This window comes from Vombatus ursinus, unplaced genomic scaffold (assembly GCF_900497805.2).
Source record: "Vombatus ursinus unplaced genomic scaffold, bare-nosed wombat genome assembly UNPS02000580.1, whole genome shotgun sequence".
Lineage (NCBI taxonomy): Eukaryota > Metazoa > Chordata > Mammalia > Diprotodontia > Vombatidae > Vombatus > Vombatus ursinus.
This window is the reverse complement of record NW_020940358.1, coordinates 382979-401360: the sequence shown is the minus strand read 5'-3', so window position 1 is coordinate 401360 and position 18382 is coordinate 382979. Positions and strand designations below refer to the sequence as shown.

At 42.2% G+C, this 18382-nt stretch overlaps 1 protein-coding gene across 2 annotated transcripts in view; it reads right to left on the bottom strand.

Moving 5' to 3' along the window:
* Positions 1-3887: 3887 nt before the first annotated feature.
* Positions 3888-18382, bottom strand: part of RABL6 (RAB, member RAS oncogene family like 6) — an 87203-nt gene continuing 72708 nt past the window's right edge. For both annotated transcript variants that reach the window (XM_027848981.1, XM_027848990.1), the window contains 5 exons: positions 17577-17792; positions 16420-16756; positions 11964-12135; positions 9000-9058; positions 3888-5686 (listed from right to left, as the gene is read on the bottom strand). In XM_027848981.1, coding sequence (XP_027704782.1) covers positions 5495-5686; positions 9000-9058; positions 11964-12135; positions 16420-16756; positions 17577-17792 — 976 coding nt within the window. In that variant the 3' untranslated portion in view covers positions 3888-5494. The remainder of the gene's footprint in view (positions 5687-8999; positions 9059-11963; positions 12136-16419; positions 16757-17576; positions 17793-18382) is intronic.

The following is an 18382-nucleotide window of genomic DNA, read 5'->3' as shown; positions in this document are numbered from 1 at the left end:
CTCAAGAAGTTGATACTTTCTCTCCAAGGAAGAGAAATCTTTAATAAATGTGTGAAGATTTTTTTGGGGGGGGAGGTGAGAGGAAAGGAGGAAGAGCTTGGCCCTATTGAACAAGGAGTAGAGCCAAAGTATGTACTACGTGAGTCCTAGTTGTTTTTCTGGCAAGGAGGAGGCTGCAGGGCCTTAAGTGGAGGGGAAAAGGGATCTTGTTTCTCTGGCCCAAGGTGGGAGCAGATGGGATAGTGGTTTGGGGCAGAGGGAGAAGCAGTTCAGCAGGATCTCCTTATATTGTTCCCCCTCTACAAGCTACTATTAGTGAAGGCACAGAACTGTCTGGCATTAGCCTTGACACTTTGCCTTGTTCTTTTCCTCATAAATTCTCCTACCCCCAGTTTCCTGCCCAGTTCTGATTCTCTTGCCTGTCAGCTTTCCCCATGGTTTCATCTGATCCATGTTAGAAGGTGCTAACAATTCACCTATATAAATACCACAGCAGATGGAGCTACACTTTAGGAAGTGGAACTAAGGGCTGGGACCAGAGCCATGGCCTGCAGTCTCCAATCCCTCCAGCTGGTCCTGTTGCTTGTGCCCAACAGCCCACCCTGAGCGCCCTTTCCCACAGGGTAGCTGGAAATCTGGTCCATGAGGAGGTGCCCTATGATAACTGATATGTATACCATTTTTTAAAGTTTGCAGAACACTGTATATACATGTCACTTGACTTTACAACAAGCCCTGAGGTAGGTACTACAGAAATGATTGTTCCCATTTCACAGATGAAGAAAACTGGCTCAGAGAGATCATGACTTACATATACTTTGTCAAACAGTGCCAGAGGTGAAATTCAAACCAAGGTCTTTCTTCAGGACTCATCTCCCCATCCCCCCTTGTCACATCATTCCACACTTCATAGAGGAGGGTGGCGTTCCTCCTGCTTCTGCACAGCTACATAGATCATTATTTCCACCCATCTGGAGCCCCATCTCTTCCTTGCCTTCAGCCATCAAGGCCTTTATTGTTTTGCTCAAAACACTTTCCCCATGAAAAGTTTCTAATTGAAATCATGTCTTTGACTGTAGAATGGGAAGAACACAGGAGTGGAGTTCTAGTCTCTCCATTTACTAGTTCGATGAGTTTGGGCCCATTTCATCTTCCTTAGTCTGTTTCTTTGTCTATGAAGTGTTCACAATAACATCTGACATTTCCATGACTCATTAGAATTTGCAAAGCATTATCCTATGTGACTTTCACAGCAAACCTGTGAAATGTTGCAGCTATTATCTCCATTTTACAAATGAAGAAACTGATTTTGAGAGGTTAAGTGACTTGCCCAGGGCCACCCAGCAAGTTAGTGGCTGCAATAGGATTTAAAACTCTGGAATCCAAGTCCTGCCCACCATTCCACTTACCACCTCCCAGAAGTGGGGTGAAATGGGAAGAATGCTGGTCTTAGAGGAGCTTGCCCTGCCCTGTAAGACCTTAGGCAAGTAATTTAAGACCTCTAGACATCAGTATCCTCATCTGTAATATGAGGCTGGACTAGGTATCTTTTAAGAATCCTATAATCTACCACTTGCTCCGGAGGATCTCCCTTTGGAGTTGACACAGCACTTTGTTTTGGGTCTCTTTTGCATACTCAGCTTGTAATAAATTGTTTGCATCTTAATCCCCTACGTGGCCACTCAGGGTCTGTCTTATCTAAACCTTGTATCACTCTCAGCCTCTAGCACAGTAGGTACTTAAGGTTAATTTAATAATCAAATAACATGTAAAAGGACTTGTAACTACATTGTATAAATGAGTTGAATCACCTCACTCATGTGATATGACTAAAGTAATGAGACCAATTTTCTGCAAATCATACACATAACTATTCTTAGCCACAATTTGTATTGTTTTAGGGACTTCTTGAGAACAGGGAAACAGCTTCTCTATCACAGTAGGCCCATCTCACAGTTCTGTTTTGCCTTTTTTCCTCAATGAAAAGGAAGAAAAAAAAAGTCCAGATTTATAAATCACTTGGATTAATCCCTTTATACAAAATCGCTGGAAATCTCTGAGCCCTAGAAGGGAAGAAGGTCTCTCTGCCTTGTCCCCCCCTTAGCAGGGGACATCTCTTAAAAAAAGCAAGGAGTCTTTAATATTATCTGCTCAGCCCTGGATGCTAGACACAGACATGGGAAGCAAGGGCTCGGCAGACCGAGGGTAGGATACTTCAAGGGGTATTCAAGACATCCTTGATAAAACTGAGGAGGGGAATCACTCAATTCCCTTGTGTCCACTGACAATCTATAGTAGCCCCTCAGAGGATGAGGTGGACCCTCCTTATAGAGGCACGTGCCCAAAATAGATTGGGGGAAGGGGAAAGAAAACATGTTGCTTAGCAACTATTAGTCTGAAGCTTCCTAAGAGGGTCCAGCACTTCCCCTGCTCCTTATTCAATACCACCCTTTACAGCAACCAGAGTTCCTTTAGATGTGTGTGTGGTGAGATTCTGAGGCATGTGGCATTCTGAGACACATTGCTGATCCCCCTCCCTTATTTCCATGGGAGAGGTGGGGCTGTGGCTTCTACATTGGTGACTGTTCCCATGGCAACATTGTGGGGGTGGTGGTGGATGCCAGGGGAACCATCAAGCTTGTGGAAGATGGGTGGAACAAGGGCAAACAGGGGCAGGGCACTTTCTGACCCAGTCGTACTCTGCCATCAACTAAAGGAAAGGCTCCCTGGAGTAGGGTGGTAGTAGAGGGGATCAAGGTACAGGGAATGGTGGGCACAAACAGGGTCTAAGATGTGGCAGTAAGAATCCCCTCTCAGCAAAGACCCATCTTGAACCCTTATGGGCCCGAGTAGAAACATTGGCAGGGGATGGAGTGATAGGGCCAAGAGTCTTAGAGCTCAGCTTAGTCCTTGAATCCTACCTTGTGAAAAGAAAGACTAAGACCTACACTGTGGGAAAACTGAAGTACTGGAGAAAATGAGAGTCAAATTAAGATTTCAGAATGGATTCTAGGGGTTATCCCAAGGTGACCTTGGACAAATCACAATTTCTCTGGGCCACAGTTTGCTCTTCTATGAGTTGGTTGGATTAGATGCCCTTTGGGGTCCCAGGCTCTAAAATCTATGATCCTGTTATTTTAGGATTTGGCCAAGTCTGAATTATGTTACTAAAGGTTGGGGAAAAGGAGTCTTGCAACTCCACAATTCAGCGAGAAATGTTTTCAACTAGATACCATAGAATAGTCAGTACTCCTCTATCCTATACATTTCAAATTCTATTACAGTTGTGCTGTGTCCCCACCCACTAAATTCTGGGGAGTCCATGTTTCTCAGTGCCTAGCACAGTGCTTTACACACATCATTAATATGCATGCAATATGCTAAAGCCTGGAGGATCAACCAGAATACATCCCCATGTCTGCCTGAGCTTAGAGTAGGAATACTTTCGTTTCCTGAAAGTTTCCAGGACTGAATTCAAGGTCATCTCTCCCCATACTAAGCAGGACCATTCCCTACAAAGGGACTGCTATATAGGGTCCTTTTGCTCCCCTCATGTCCCAGTCTGGGCCTTAGCTATTCCTGGAGCATTCACATTGATTCTAGCTTTCTAGATTCAGGGACCAAAAACTATTACTATCATTCTCCCTTGGCGGGGAGATTCATGGAAGGAGGATGCCTTAGTTCAAAGGTGTTCTTCCTTGGCCTAAATGTATGTTCCTTAGGATAGACCTTTCTTGCTCTACTTTTAAGAAGCCACAGGTTAGCAGTGCTCTCAAGACTTGGACATTCCTTTGCTTCTCTGTCTAGTTCTCCCAATGCCACCTTTAATCTTAGCCTAACTCCATAATCACCCCAAGTGGTAGGTGGGATGTGGAAGAAAACACAGACAGCAGTAAAAGAGCGCTTTATGGTCAGAGTGGAGCATCCAATAGAACGTGATGGGAACAAACCTTTAAAAAACACAAGTATTTTACACCCCTGCTTCCCTGTGGTATTTCCTCTCTGAGCCCAAATGCTGATGATAATTCCCTCCTTCTGGCTAAAACTGAGGCTGGGAATGATCAGATTTGGAAAAAGAAACTGCCTTCCAAGAAGTATTGCCATCCAAGACCCCATTCCTTTGTCCATTACACATCAGCCACTCTGGAGATAATGGAGCCTGGAAGAAAATGGGCAAGGCTGGGCTGTAGAGAAGCAGCTGTGAGTCATAATTTCCTCTGGCCAAGTAGAACAGATCCTGGTCTTTGGAATAGGAAAGGATAAATTCTTTTGTAAGTTTTGTGAGAATGGGGTACTAGGAGAAACACTGAACCTTAGACTGGGGTTCTAGAGCATTGTGCAAGGGTGGAGAATCCCTTACCCTTATCACCAATACTTTGGAATGGGCTGGTTCCAGAACATAATGTCATGGTATCTAGGGATGTCATGGCTTTCCCTTTTACTCTAGGGTGAGGGAACATGGAACATTAAGAGAAGACCATGGGTATAGGTCGAGACAGGGGCCTGAAATATGCCAAAACACAGGGATCACCAAGAGACAAGAACTAGATCTGGAATGCTTCTGGAAGCCCTGCTTCCACAGCTCCTCTGCTCCAACACCCCCCCCCCCCCCCCCATGTAAACAGGTTGGGATTCCTGCAAGTGCCTCAAAAGGCTTTTGTCATGTCCCTGAGAAGTACTATAGGGTTACTGGGGCAATAGGGCAAAGGAGTCTGGGCCACAAACCCAGCCAAGGTGGATGAATGATTTATTAATATAAAAGACACTTGCATTCTACCACCATTCCCCTTTTCCCCACCTGGACCCATATCTCTTCTGTGCCCCTGCCTCAAACTCTAGAGCAGCTATCATCAGCCTTTAACTGGAGCTATGGGGGATGGGGAAAGGTACAGCTGGAACATTTAGTAAACTTGTGCTGGGCCTCTCCTGTTCCAGAATGGCAGGCAGCTCAACAAAATTTCCCTTACCATTTCTGTCTTAGCTTTTCTCATACTGACTGCTATGGGGCAAAGGCCAAAGTATTATTCATTAAGGAAAAAAAAAGTTATGAAAAATAGAGCTGAAATCTTTGATTCCTCCCAAGGTTAAGAGAACAACTGGTTAGGCTGATACTGCTATTTCTTCAGCAATTAAAATTGGAGTGTTCTGTAAATAGCAATGAATGGGAGGGTTGAGCAGGGATGATGGGGAGCTGTGCCCCTCTCTCCCTTGCACTGGGCTTATTGGAGAAAGGGGTGGGTCAGAACTAGGCTCTGTTCTCCCCAGCCCCTCACCTAAGCCTACACCTGACCGTTCCCCACCCAACTGGGTACTGGTCCTTTCACACTGGAATGTCTTTACCAGGACACCTAAGGAACTCCCCATCCCCCTACCTTCATGGCCTCTGAGGGGCATCTGGTAGACCCAGCCCAGGTCCCACCTGGCAGCCCCCATCCTGCCAAGGCTCAGAAGCAGAGATGAATGACAGGTCTGCGGGTTCCCATGCACCCCAGGCCTAGAGCTCCTCATAGTCTCCACCCCCGTGTTGTTTGGGGGCTACGGCTCCACCCCCAAGGAAGGCTTCCAGCTCATCAATCTCCTCAGTCTTCTTGCTTCGCTTCTTCTTCCTCTTCTTCTCATCCTTTCCTTCTTCCTTGTCCTTGGCTTTTCTGTGCTTGCTTTTCTTTTTTACAGCCTTTTCCTCCTCCTGGAAGGTAAGACATGATATATTAAGAACTCTGACAGTGAGCTGACCCCAGGGATGGGATGGAGAAGTAGTCTGGTAGCCTTCCTGTAAGCCCAGAGAAAATCAAACTGGGTCGATCCTTCTAGAAAGGCCAATAAAAGTACTAAATCTAACCCCTGCCTTCCCATGCAATTACGAACTGCAGGACTGTCACATAAGACAAACTATTATTTGGTGATGCAAAGGCCAATCAAGCATGTAAAAGGCACTATTTTTGGGGTACTGACCTAAGCACTGGGGATACAAAGACAAATATGGTTCCTGCCTTCAAGTGGCTCACATTCTAATGGGGAAGACAACAAACAACTCTGTACACACAAGATATACACAGTATAAATTGAAGTCAGAATAGTCCTTGCTCCCCACTACTACTTCCAGACTGTTCCTCTACCACCACCACCACCACTCATCAATCTCTTCAGTATCGGGCAATTAAAATGTATCACTCAATTTAGATTCTGGTAGCCATTATCTTATCCATTTCTAGAACACTTTCCTTCCTCAATGAATTAGGAATTCATTGGCTTCCCAGTCTTTATCCCCACCCCAACTCTTGCCCGAATATTATATACTCTTAATAGTCCCTCAAAAATCCTAATGTCTCAGTTTTCCAAACTACTCAGTTCCCAGAACCTTTATTCCACCTGAGCTACAGAGATAGTTATACTCCTGATCTTCCCCATCACCTATAAGAGTTCAACTTCTATGTCCATGAATTCCAAAATTCTTTTATATAATCATAACCTTTTATTATTTCATCATTCCCTTGACCTTACAATCCCTAACCTGTTCCTCCTCACTCTCCAATCCCCCCACCTCTTGTTCTTTCCTAGGCCATGATATTTGTACTGGGCTTACCCTTTCCTATTACAACTCCTTGGTGCACCAGTTCCACTCTATATTATCTCTACACTAGAGTCCTTTGCCCACTTGTCTTTTCACGGATCATGCCTTACCAAACCTTAACTTTGGATTACTCCCACTATGCTACCTTTGCTGATTCACATGCAATTAGATTGGAGCTGGAGATAGTCATAAGAACCATGAGAACTGGATATACTACAAATTTCCTAAAAAATAGCAACTGGGCCCTCCTAACCAATTTACTCTCCACTTACACACTGGCTATTTCAAACCTTTCTATCCTTCCTCAAGCCTCCTAAATAGCACCTTCTCCCCACAATTCCTTCAGCTAAGAACCTTTTCTTATACTATCCTCCAAAATTGAGGCCATTTGCTGAGAGGTGCCTTTTTTCCCCTCCTCATTCAGACGTCTTCCCCCACTAACTCCTTCTTTTCCCTCTCTGAGGAAGAGGTGGCCCTTTTCCTTGCTAAGGCAAACACCCCTACATACATTCCATCCCACCTTCTCTGGCAGACTGCTCAATCTCTGCCCATCTGTCAACTGCTTCCCTGCTACTACAAATCCACTCGTGTTTCCCCCATCCTTAAAAAGGCCTCACTTGATCCATCCTTCCCCACTAGTTATTGACTTGCATCTCACCTCCCTTTTGTGGCTAAAGTTCCTGAGAAAGCTGTCTTTACTCAATGATTCCTCTTCCCACAAAATTCTAAATCCTCAGCAATCAGGTTTCCAATCTCATCACTTAAATGAAAAGTTGTCTCCCAAGTCACTAATTTTCAGTTGATCTCTCAAACGCCAAATCTGACTTTTCTCAATCTTAGTCCTTTATGCTTTTCTATTAGCCTCCAACACTGTTGACCTCCCTCTTCTGGATAGGTTTTTGTGACATTATTCTGTCCTGGTCCTCCTGACCCTTTGATGAGTTTTCTCTATTACACCCACTAATAGCGTTTCCTAAGGTGTGGTCTCGAGACCTCTTCTCTCTTGGTGATCTCCTCAGCTCCAAGTTCAACGATCACCTCTATGAAGACAATTTTCAGATCTACACATTTACCCCTGAACTTTGTCCTGAGCTTCATTTCAAATGGGATGTATCACTGGCATCTCAAACTCAATAGAAAAAGGCTTCCTGCAGAAGGTGGTATCTGATTTAAGTCTTGAAGAAAGCCTCAAAAACTAAGGAAGCAGAGGTGAGAAGGGACAGCATTCCAGTATGGAGGAAGAGTCAGTGACAAGGCCTGGAGTCAGAAGATGAAGTATAGAGTACAAGGAAAAACAAGGAGGCCAGACTTACTTGATCATAGAGAATGTAGAGAGGGGTACAGTGTAAGAAGACTGGAAAGGCAAGCAGTGTATAAGGGGCTTTCTGTGCTAAATGGAGGATTTTATATTGGATCCTTGACATAACAAGGAGCCACTGCAGTTTTGATTATGCATGTGTGAGGAGGTGTGTGTGACACGGTCAGAGCTGGGTGTTTTGTTTTTTTTTTCCTCTTTGGTGAGGCAGTCGGGGTTAACTGACTTGCCTAGGGTCACACAGCTAGTAAATGTCAAGTGTCTGAGGTAAAATTTGAACTCAGGTCCTCCTGACTCCAAGGCTGTAGCTCTATCCACTACGCCACCTAGCTGCCCCTCAAAGCTGGGTTTTTAGGAAGGTCATTTTTGCATTACAGAGGATGGATAGATGCGGAGAGACACCTGAAGTAGGTCAATCAACAAGGCTACTGAAAGAGCCCAGGTGTGAGAAAGTGGAGGCCTGCACCAGATTGGTCCATGAGAGTGGAGACAAGAAATGATGTAAGGTGAACAGGATATAACTTGACAAAAGACTGGATACATGGGAAGAGTGTCAGGAGCAGAGGATCAAAGCAATTTTACTTCTAAACCTTTTTGCAATTCTGAGACAGACATGAAAAGACTTGGGGTAATCTAACTCTTGCTTGGGGAGGGGGGTAAAAGAGGAAAGAGAAATACTGAATAGATAGAGAGAGAAGGCAATTTCTTGGATGAGCCTGGGTGCTCCATGGGTGGAGATGCTTGCCCGTGACTGGTGTGGTTTAGCTCTCCCCACAGAGGGATAGCATCATTCTGAAGTCAACTTTAGAAACAGCAAAGCCAAGTCTTGCTGGGAACCTGTAGGTTTGGAAGAGCAAGATCTCCTTTGTCATTTTCAGATGCAACACTTCCTTCAAATCAGGACAAGATGGCCAAGACTTAAATCATTTAATTGGAATTAAGGATAGAAACAGGACTCAACATGTTTGGTTCCTAGTATAATAATACCATGCTCACTGGAGACCCATTTCTCAAAGGCCCAAAAGGACTGAGCAAATGCATCTCCCCAATTCCAGTCACTGGAATAGTATTTCCTCCCAACCCTCACTGGTCTATGCACAATAGAGTGGGTACCTCTTTGCTTTTCTTCTTCTTTTTCTTCTTCTCCTTAGAGGGGAGTTTGCTTTCCTTATCTGCAAGAAAAATAGGAAATGTTTGTCATGCTAGAACTTTTATTACTAGGAAAAGTTGCAAACTATGTCAGGTAGATCCCATCTTCTGCTGACAATGGCTCTGGAGCTGAGTCCCCACCTTTTAGGAAAAGTTTCCCAGATCATTAGCCCTGGAGGTAAAAGGGGAGAGAAGGTCTTAAGTTTCCCAATGGGTAAAATGAAGAGGTTAAACTCAAAAAAAAATTTTTTTTTGGGGCTAGGCAATAAGGTTAAGTGACTTGCCCAGGGTCACACAGCTAGTAAGTGTTATGTCTGAGGCTGGACTGCTAAACTCAATTTTTAAGGTATTTTCAAGCTCTGATAGTCTATGATTCTAAGATGCCCCAGAGAAAACTATCTACACGAACGTTTGTATCCACTACAAGGAAATCTAGGAGAGGTTGGCAGGCTGCCCAGAAATACGATTAGGTGTCTGCCATAAACTCCACACCTTGTCTTAGAGGTTCAACTCTGTGGGTTAGTCAATAAATAGCCTGTATTAAGTACCTGTGTCTGGAGATCAGGACTATACTGGAGATGGTAACCATAAAAAAATAAACATCATCCTTGTTTTGGAAAAATATGTAATTCAGTTCACTTCAATTCAGACTACATATCTCCAAGTCATGTTCACATCCCTGCCTCAATGATATTCTGCTGTACAGAATGCCTTCCTTTTCTCTGTTTAGTTTCATCCTTCAGGGATATCTTCCACAAAGTGTTGTCTGATTCTTCAAGCTTCTGGTGATCTATCAACTCTCAAATACAGTTTACAGTCCCTGAGATTCTAGCACCAGCACAGCTTATGAATGCCGTACTCATCTGGGTGCATCTAGTTCTTCCTTTCCTCCTCATGAGAATCTACAATGATTGTTGCGTATGTCTCCCCTCCTGTTGCAGGAACAGGGAAATCCATGTTCCCATATCATGCTGGGAAAGAAAGTGTGGGGAGGGGAGGAAAGATAGTTAACCCATTATGTAGCTAAAATATTAACTACATTTCAGATACCTTACAGGTTAAATAGGTTTTGTAACTGGTTTAGAAACCCAATCACCATTTACGAATATTTCTTTGGAATAATACAGAATTTTAAACAATTGATTGAGTTATGGTGCTTTTGGCACATTGGGAAGCCCTAATCTTATTCAATCATTCATTACTTTATAGTATTTTCTATTAAGTTTCTAAATGTCTTGCTTTCCCAATCAGTGTGATATAGCAGAAAGTGTTGGATCTGGAGTCAGAAGACATGGATTTGAATTCTAGATCTGCCAATTACTACTATATAACCATGGCCCACTTATTTTACCCCTTTATGCCAGTTTTCCCATCTGTAAAATGAGGCATTGGACTCGATGACCTCTAAGGCCCTTTTCCCAGCTCTAAATCTAGGATCCAATAATCCTCAAAGGTAGAAACTATTGAGACTGTCTCCTCCTTACCATTTTTGCACAAAGCTATGCAAACAATAAAACTTTGTTGGTTGGTTTATTCTCAGTATCCAGCCTCATAATGCTTTACCTGATAGGGAAAATCTGTGGCAAGAAAAGGCTCAATAACTTCCTCCAGGTCCCTCAGAAAGTAAGCCCTGGTGGCTCAGGTCTGTTTCAAGCCAGCTGGGATTTCTATTCTGAACATGATGCCAAAGGATGACTTGAAGGACCCATTAGTGATGAAATACGTCTGATGCCAACATTGATCTTGTCACTGTTCTTTATAACACTTGCTGAACTTTTGACAAGTAGTTGGTTCAGATGCTAACTCTATAATAGCTGGTCTTGGTCTGATGTACTGACCCAGATGTTTTAAAAAATCCCAACACAGTAGTAGAGCAAATAGCAGGCTTAATAAAGGATAAATAACCCACAGTCAATTAGTAAGCAGCCTACCACTCTTAAGGCTGAATACCCAATAAAATGGATATTAGATACTTGAAGCTTTTTGTTAGTTTTGAAACACTGAAAAAAGTACATTAAAAAAACACGTTAGCCTAGAATGATTTGAATGGTCAACTGCATGAGGCTGTGAAGCCCAATGCTTCTTAGTTACACTGTTAATGTCTATCTATGTTTCCCTTTTCTTCTTCAGGTAAAGAATGTGGTCAGTGCAAATGTAAAAGCAGCAATATGGGGATTAGTACCTTACAGACTGATAAACCTTAAAAGACTAAATGACAGAAATAAGACAAACCAGGAAGAAGAATTTCCAGTTTGCTATTTAGACAGTCATCTAAATAGCTGGCATTTTCAGAAATCAAGCTGCTAGACTGTCACCTGTCACCAGCTCAGATGCTTCCAAATATAGAATTAAGCCCCACCCTGTATTATGGGGGACCGTCTCTCAGACTTGGCTGCTGGGAATGTTAATAGGGGTGGGGAACCTGTGGCCTTCTAGGTGCTCAAGTGAGGCCCTTTGATTGAATCCAAACTTCACAGAACAAATCCCTTTAATAAAAGGATTTCTGTAAAACTTGGATTCAGTCAAAGGGCTGCACTTGAGGACGTAGAAGGCCACATGTGGCCTCAAGGCTGATGCCCCCCCCCCCCCCACCCCAACAGATGCTGCAGGTACAGATCCTAAGGAAAGTTATACTATCTCTTAGACTCTCCACTTTCTTCTTTCCTAATTCTATTTTTCAATGAAACCTATAATACTAAATGAATAACGTGTCATTAAGTCATACAATAAGTCATACAACATCCAAAAAATTAAATGCTGCAATAGTGAATAATTCCTGAAATTTCCTTGGAAGCTAAAGTCAAGAGAATGGCAACCCAACAACATCACAGCCATAATCCACTACTCAATGTTTTTGAAATGCTGCCTGGTGACGCAGCTTGGCTTTGGTGAGAAGTGACTTGATAACATGTATGCTAAGCACTTTACCTTCATCACTGCTTTCTTTAGGCCCAGTCTCTTCCAGACCCAAACCAAAGAGATCTGAGTCGTTTTTCATTTTAAAGGAGTGAATTGTAGGCTTAATGGGTTGAGGGAGCTTTGCAGGGGGCATGTCTTCATCTGTAACATCTGAGAGGTCCTCTCTCACTGGAAACTCTTCCTGATGAGACACAGAGAAAGAGAGAGAGAGAGAGAGAGAGAAAAGAATCAGACCCAGCTCAAAACCACAGTTTTCTCCAATAAAAGTTGTCAGCTCAAAGCCATAGCTTCCTCTAACAAGCACCTTCTCCAAGCAATACTGACAACTGCTAACATTTATAAAGTGATTTAAGTTCTGCAAAGCACTTTACATACATTATCTTATTTGATCCTTACAATAATCCCATGAGGAAAGTGCTACAGATATTCCTATCCCTATTTTACAGATAAAGACATATTAAACTTGGAGAGGTTGAGACATAACATGGTCACAAAGATAGTGTCAAGAGGCAGGATTCAAACCCAGAATTCCTGATTTCAGGTTCAGCATTCTTTTCATTACATTACTCTGCTTCTACAAGATTACATGTAATCATACACATGTACAAAAATATTTATAACAGCTTTTTTGTGGTAGCAAAGAATTGGAAATTAAGCAGATGCTCATCAACTGGGGAATGGCTGAACAAGTTGTGGTATGCTATTATTCCATAAGAAATGATGAGCAGGCAGATTTCAGAAAAACCTGGAATGACTTACATGAACAGATGCTGAGTGAAGTGAGCAGAACCAGAAGAACACTGTACACAGTAACAGCAACATTGTTCGACGACCAACTTTGATAGACTTAGCTTTTCTCAGCAATGCAAGGATCTAAGACAACTCCAAAAGACTCATGATGGAAAATGCTATCCACATCCAGAAAAAGAACTATGGATTCTGAATGCAGATCTAAGCATATTATTTGCTTGCTCTCTTTTTTTTTCTTCTTTCTTGTGGTTTCTCCCATTGGTTCTAATTTTCTTTATAACATGACTAATTTGAAAATATGTTTAATATGAATGTATATGTAGAGTCAAATTGCATGCTGTCTTGGGGAGGGGCAAGGAGGAGACAATTTAGAACTCAAAATCTTATGGAAGTGAATGCTGAAAGCTAAAAACAAATAAATGAATTTTAAAAAAAAGACTGCATGTAATCACAGGAAATTAAAGACAGGACTTATCATGTGGGAAAGAGTGTTCAATTTGGAGCCAGAAGATTTTGATTCAAATCCCGATTCTGTTACTTACTACCCTAGGTGTTCATGGGCAAGTTACTTAACCCCCTTTGACCTGTTTCTTCATCTATAAAACCAAGAGGGTGACATACAGGACCTATATATCTATGATCCCAGTTCTTCACATGTCCAACAATTCTTAGTGACCTCAGTATGCAGGTAGGATGGTATCTCCATGGCTGTACCAAGAGTGACAAAGGTTCTCCACTGTTTCCTGAATTGAGAGTCAAAAGGAAAGAGCATAGTGTATGGAGTCAGCACACCTGGATTTGATTCACTGCAAGGGAGATGTGGGTATGAAGATAGACCACTTCTCTTTAAGGTTAAGTTTCCTCATCTGTACAATGGGAATTATAATCCTTGTACTACCTACATCAGAGGTTTGTTGTGTAAAAGTACTTTGTAAACTCTAAATCATTTTATGGGAATGATTTTTTGAGGTTTGACTTCAATGTTTCTAAATTCAATTTTATTTTAAGTTCTGAATTGTCTCCCTCCCCTCTTTCCCACATCCATTGAGAAGGTAAGAAAAACAAAACTCAACACAAAAATGTATAAACATGAAAATAAATGCTCACACTAGTCATGTCAAAAAAGAAAAAGAAAAGAAAATATGCTTCAATCTGCTGAGTCCATCAGCTTTCTATCTTGAGGTGGACAGAATGTTTCATCATGAATCCTTTGGAATTGCAGTTGATCACTATGTTGATCAGAGTTCCCAAGTCTTTCAAAGCTGATTATCTTTAACAATATTGTTATTATTGTATAAATTATTCTCACTTCACTTTGCATTAGTTCTGAAACCATCTACTTCGTCATTTTTTACATCATAATGGTATTCCATCACAATCATATACCATAACTTGTTTAGCCATTCCCCAACTTTTTGGGCACAGTTCCAAATTGTTTTTCCAGATTAACCATTTCACAGCTTTACCCAACAGTGAATTAAAGTACCTGTTTTCCTATAGCCTCTCCAGCATTTGTCATTTTCCATTTCTGTCAATTTAGCCAATCTGATGGGTATGGAGTGGTACCTCAAGGTTGTTTTAATGAACATTTCTCTAATTATTAGTGATTCAGAGCATTTTTTCAATATGGCAATTGATAGCATGAATTTCTTCTTTTGAAAATGGTTCATTAACATCCTTTGACCATTTATCAACTGGGGAATAGTTCTTATTCTTACATATTTAATGCAGTTCCCTACAAGGTTAGAAGTGAGACCTTTATCAGAAAGACTTGCTTCTCTTAGTTGCACTGATTATATTTGTGTAAAAAAACTTTTTAATTTTATGTAATCAAAATTGTACATTTTACCTGCTGTTAACCTCTTTATTGCTTATTTGGTCACGAACTCTTCCCTTACTCATAGATCTGATGTGTAATTTCCATGGTCTTCTAATTTGATTATGATGTCACTCATCACCCATTTGGAGCTTATCTTGGTATCTGGTGTGAGATCTTAAAGTGTTTCTAAATGGACCCTTATTTACCTTTGTGAAGCAAGTATCAGCTCCATGTGGAACTTCTGAGTGTGATCTTGTCTATGTGACCAAGCATTTCTTCACAGTTAGCGCTCTGCAATCACTAAGCAACATGACACTCTAATGAAATACTAGAGGATCAAAGATTTTATGAAGGACCTGTCCAAGGTCATCTGGTAAATCAGTAAGAGAGTTCCAGTTTAGTTCTTCCATGAGTTTGCTGGGTATGCTAATAAGGTTCCCCTAGATCCAATGATTTTCTCACCAGTCATCCCTGTAAGATCCCCAGAATGCCAGAGCAGGAATAGGGGGGCTTACAACAATTTCCCCTCCTTTGGATAGTGGGAGATTTGTCTTTAAGAAACATGATCTTTAGGTATTTTTAGAGTCATATCTTACACAATTAAGGATCTGGGTATGACTCAAGTCAATAGGCTTGGACTCTTCTGGCTTAGAGGAAGATGGGTGAAGACTTACAGAGAGAGAGGAATGTCTCTGTAGCTTTCTGATCATGCATCTAGCTTTCCCACAGTTATACAGAGGGAAGTAAGGAAGAATCTTAGTGCTTGTCATATTATCAACCCGTATTTTCTTCTCTTTTACAGAATGGCCTAGGGCCAGGCATATCCCAGCAGAATTCCTTTCCTTTTTTGAGCTGTGGAGGGGAGACATGACTCTGAAATGGTCTTCCTGATTTCTGCCTGGAGGGCCCACTGCTGCAGTGCAGAGCTCCTAGTGCTTTATAACCCTCTCCTTCCTTCTGTTAATACAGATGCCCAGGATTCCCACTGGGGAGAGGAGAGCAGTGGTCCCTTCAGTGTGACGCAAGATAGTATGTGGCCAAGGTCAGAACCTGTCTCAGGCTGTGATACTCCCTCTGGGGCCCAGGGACACAGTGACTCACTCCCACTGCTCACTCTTCTAGGCTCCTTCTGGGGCAAGGTGGGGGAGGGGAATAGAAGATGAAACAAATGGGAGTGGGGTGAGAGCATTTAATTTACATTTCCTGTTGGGCATCTTTTTAGTCTGAAGATGCCTTATGGCAGAGACAACTCAGCAGACTTTTTTCAAAAGGACAAATGCCCCAAACTTACCCCATAACAAGGATGATGTCCTGCCAGGCTGGAATTAAAAAATCTGTTCTAGCTGACACAGTCTGCTGAACAGTAAATGCTTTGAATCACCCCAAGGAAGGAGGATAGATATTGAAAGTACACCTCTCTGAAGATTAAATGGGAATTAGGTTAAAAAAAGTCCATGCTATAATTTAGCCAATGATCTAGACTACATTGATGCAGACTTCTAGCTTCCCATGATAACTATCAATCTGTATTTCACACGCATCTTTCCCTTAAAAAGAGTACACTTTTGACCTTGTAAAGCTATTAATAACATGACCCTGCATTTTACATGGTATTTCAAAACTTTCTCATTCAACTTTCTCACCTGTTATTTCATTTTTCCTTACCCTCAAAGCCTTCCTGGACGATGCTGTGGTAAACAGGAATACTTCATTTCCATCCACTAATGGTAAAACTAAGACTTTGGGGATTTCTCAAAATTTCACAGTTAATCAGGGGCACAGCAGGATCTGGGACCCTGAAATTCTACCTCCTAGGCCAGGTTCTCATCAACAGATAATTGTGGTATAGAGACCAGCTATAAGCAAAGAGAGTAAGAAAAAGGCTGTTTTCATTACCACTTTCTTTTGAGTGTCAGACTCTTCACTCTCAAAATCAGGATCATCCATGACAAAGGACAGCATTTGAGCAGCAATGGGTCCTTCTGGATCACTTTCTGAGGACTCTCGTTTCTCATCTTTCACTTCTCTGAATTTAGAAGTGGAATCCTTGTTCTGAGAAACTGTTTTGGGTGCCTGGGATGGAGCTTCAGTGCCAAGCAGGGCTTCAGGAGTAGGTTTAGTGTTATTGCACTTCTCAGGTCCTGAACGAATGGGTAAACTAACTTGAAGTTTGGGGTCAGTGGCTTTGGTGGAAGTGGCTTCACTTTGTGGCTTCAAGGAATTTCTGGAAGACCTTGAAAAGGGAATGAAAAAATGGTTAGAGATCTTTAAATTATTATCATGGAAGCTTAAACATAGACCGTGCAACTTGGCAAAGAAGTCTCTGGTCCTATGGCTGGTATATGGTAAACTTCAGCTGGCTATAAATGTATCTTGCCCTGCTAGAGGGGGAAATGGCAAACTACATCATGTGTTAGAGCACGGTTAGCTTTAGGAGTATAGACAGACCCTTGGATATAGCTGAGTAGCAAGAGTACACCTGCTGGCATTCAAACAAAACCCCTTCTTTCTCTAGCCTCACACAGTATACTTTGTTCTGTATCTAATGTACCTATCATCCCTGTATTACACTTATCTGCATATCCAATGACAGTGTGATGCACTGAATAGAGTGCTGCTGGACTTGAGTAAAGACTTGGGTTCAAGTCCTACCCCTGATACTTATTTGCTATGTGATCCTGGGCAAGTCATCTAACCTCTCAATCTTAAATAGCTTCCATCTTTGGACTTATTGAATGAATTATAAATCCCATGGGAATTCTCTATGCTAATGAAATCACTGGTGGCTGCTGAGATCCCTTTCAAGCTTAGATATATGATCCTCTTAATTGTTACTGTAAATATATCACCTCTCCCTACTGGTCTCAAAGCTCCATGTAAGATGGGCCACGTGCTACATCTAAACTTTGCCCTCATACCCACTATCTACAATGGCCCACACAGAGGGGTTTAGAAAAATGTTTCTTTAAGTTAAACTACTCCTCTTCACCGCTTCTTGTCCCCGTCCCTGACATGTAGGGGAAAGATAATCTCTTTCCTCCTAGTATACTCACCATTTTGCCTCAGATTCCAAATTCTCTTGGGTGGTCAGACTAGTGAGTTGAGGGCAATCTGACACCTCATCAGCTTCATCCTCACTAGACAGGGTGATGTTTCTACTTGGGATGGGGCCTGCTGGCAAGGAAGATTTGCACGATGGCTTGTCTTCTAGGTCCAGGTCATCTTGGAAACCAGCTACCATGGGGTTTCCCCCAGTGACTTCCCCATCACTACACAGAGGACACAAATATTGCAGAGGAAGCTTTAATAAGTACAGCACAGAGCAACTGTCAATTAGCAATTTCTCTTTGCTACCCATCTTCTGGGTCCATAACCCAATCAGTACCTCCACCACGGTAGAAAGAAGGTAAATGAGGTTTTCAGCAGTTAGTATTTACTGTCACTTCTGGCACTTATAGGAGCAGGTAGAACAGAAAAAGGTATAGTCAGTTCTGCTATAATGTGTTTCAAAAATGAGAATTTGTTCCAACTTGATTGATATATTAGGAAACATTTTGGGCCTAACTTCTCAGTTATTCCTTCTGAGTAACTTCTTCCTCCAGAAACTTCTAGAATGCAGAAAATGGAGTCACTTCACAATAATTCACAAGTTGAAACCTTTCCAACACTTACTTCCACAAGCAAACTTCAGGTGTCTGTCAAGGTAAAGTGCCATGTTTAGTGCATATCTTCTGGTGTGGTAGGAGCTGTGGGCAGAGAAAGGCTGGTTTCACTCCTCACCCCTCAACTTTCTACCATGGCCTCTTGCCTGAGGCCGGGAGCTTCAGCCTGCCCTGTTGGAGGTCACTGACACAGCCAC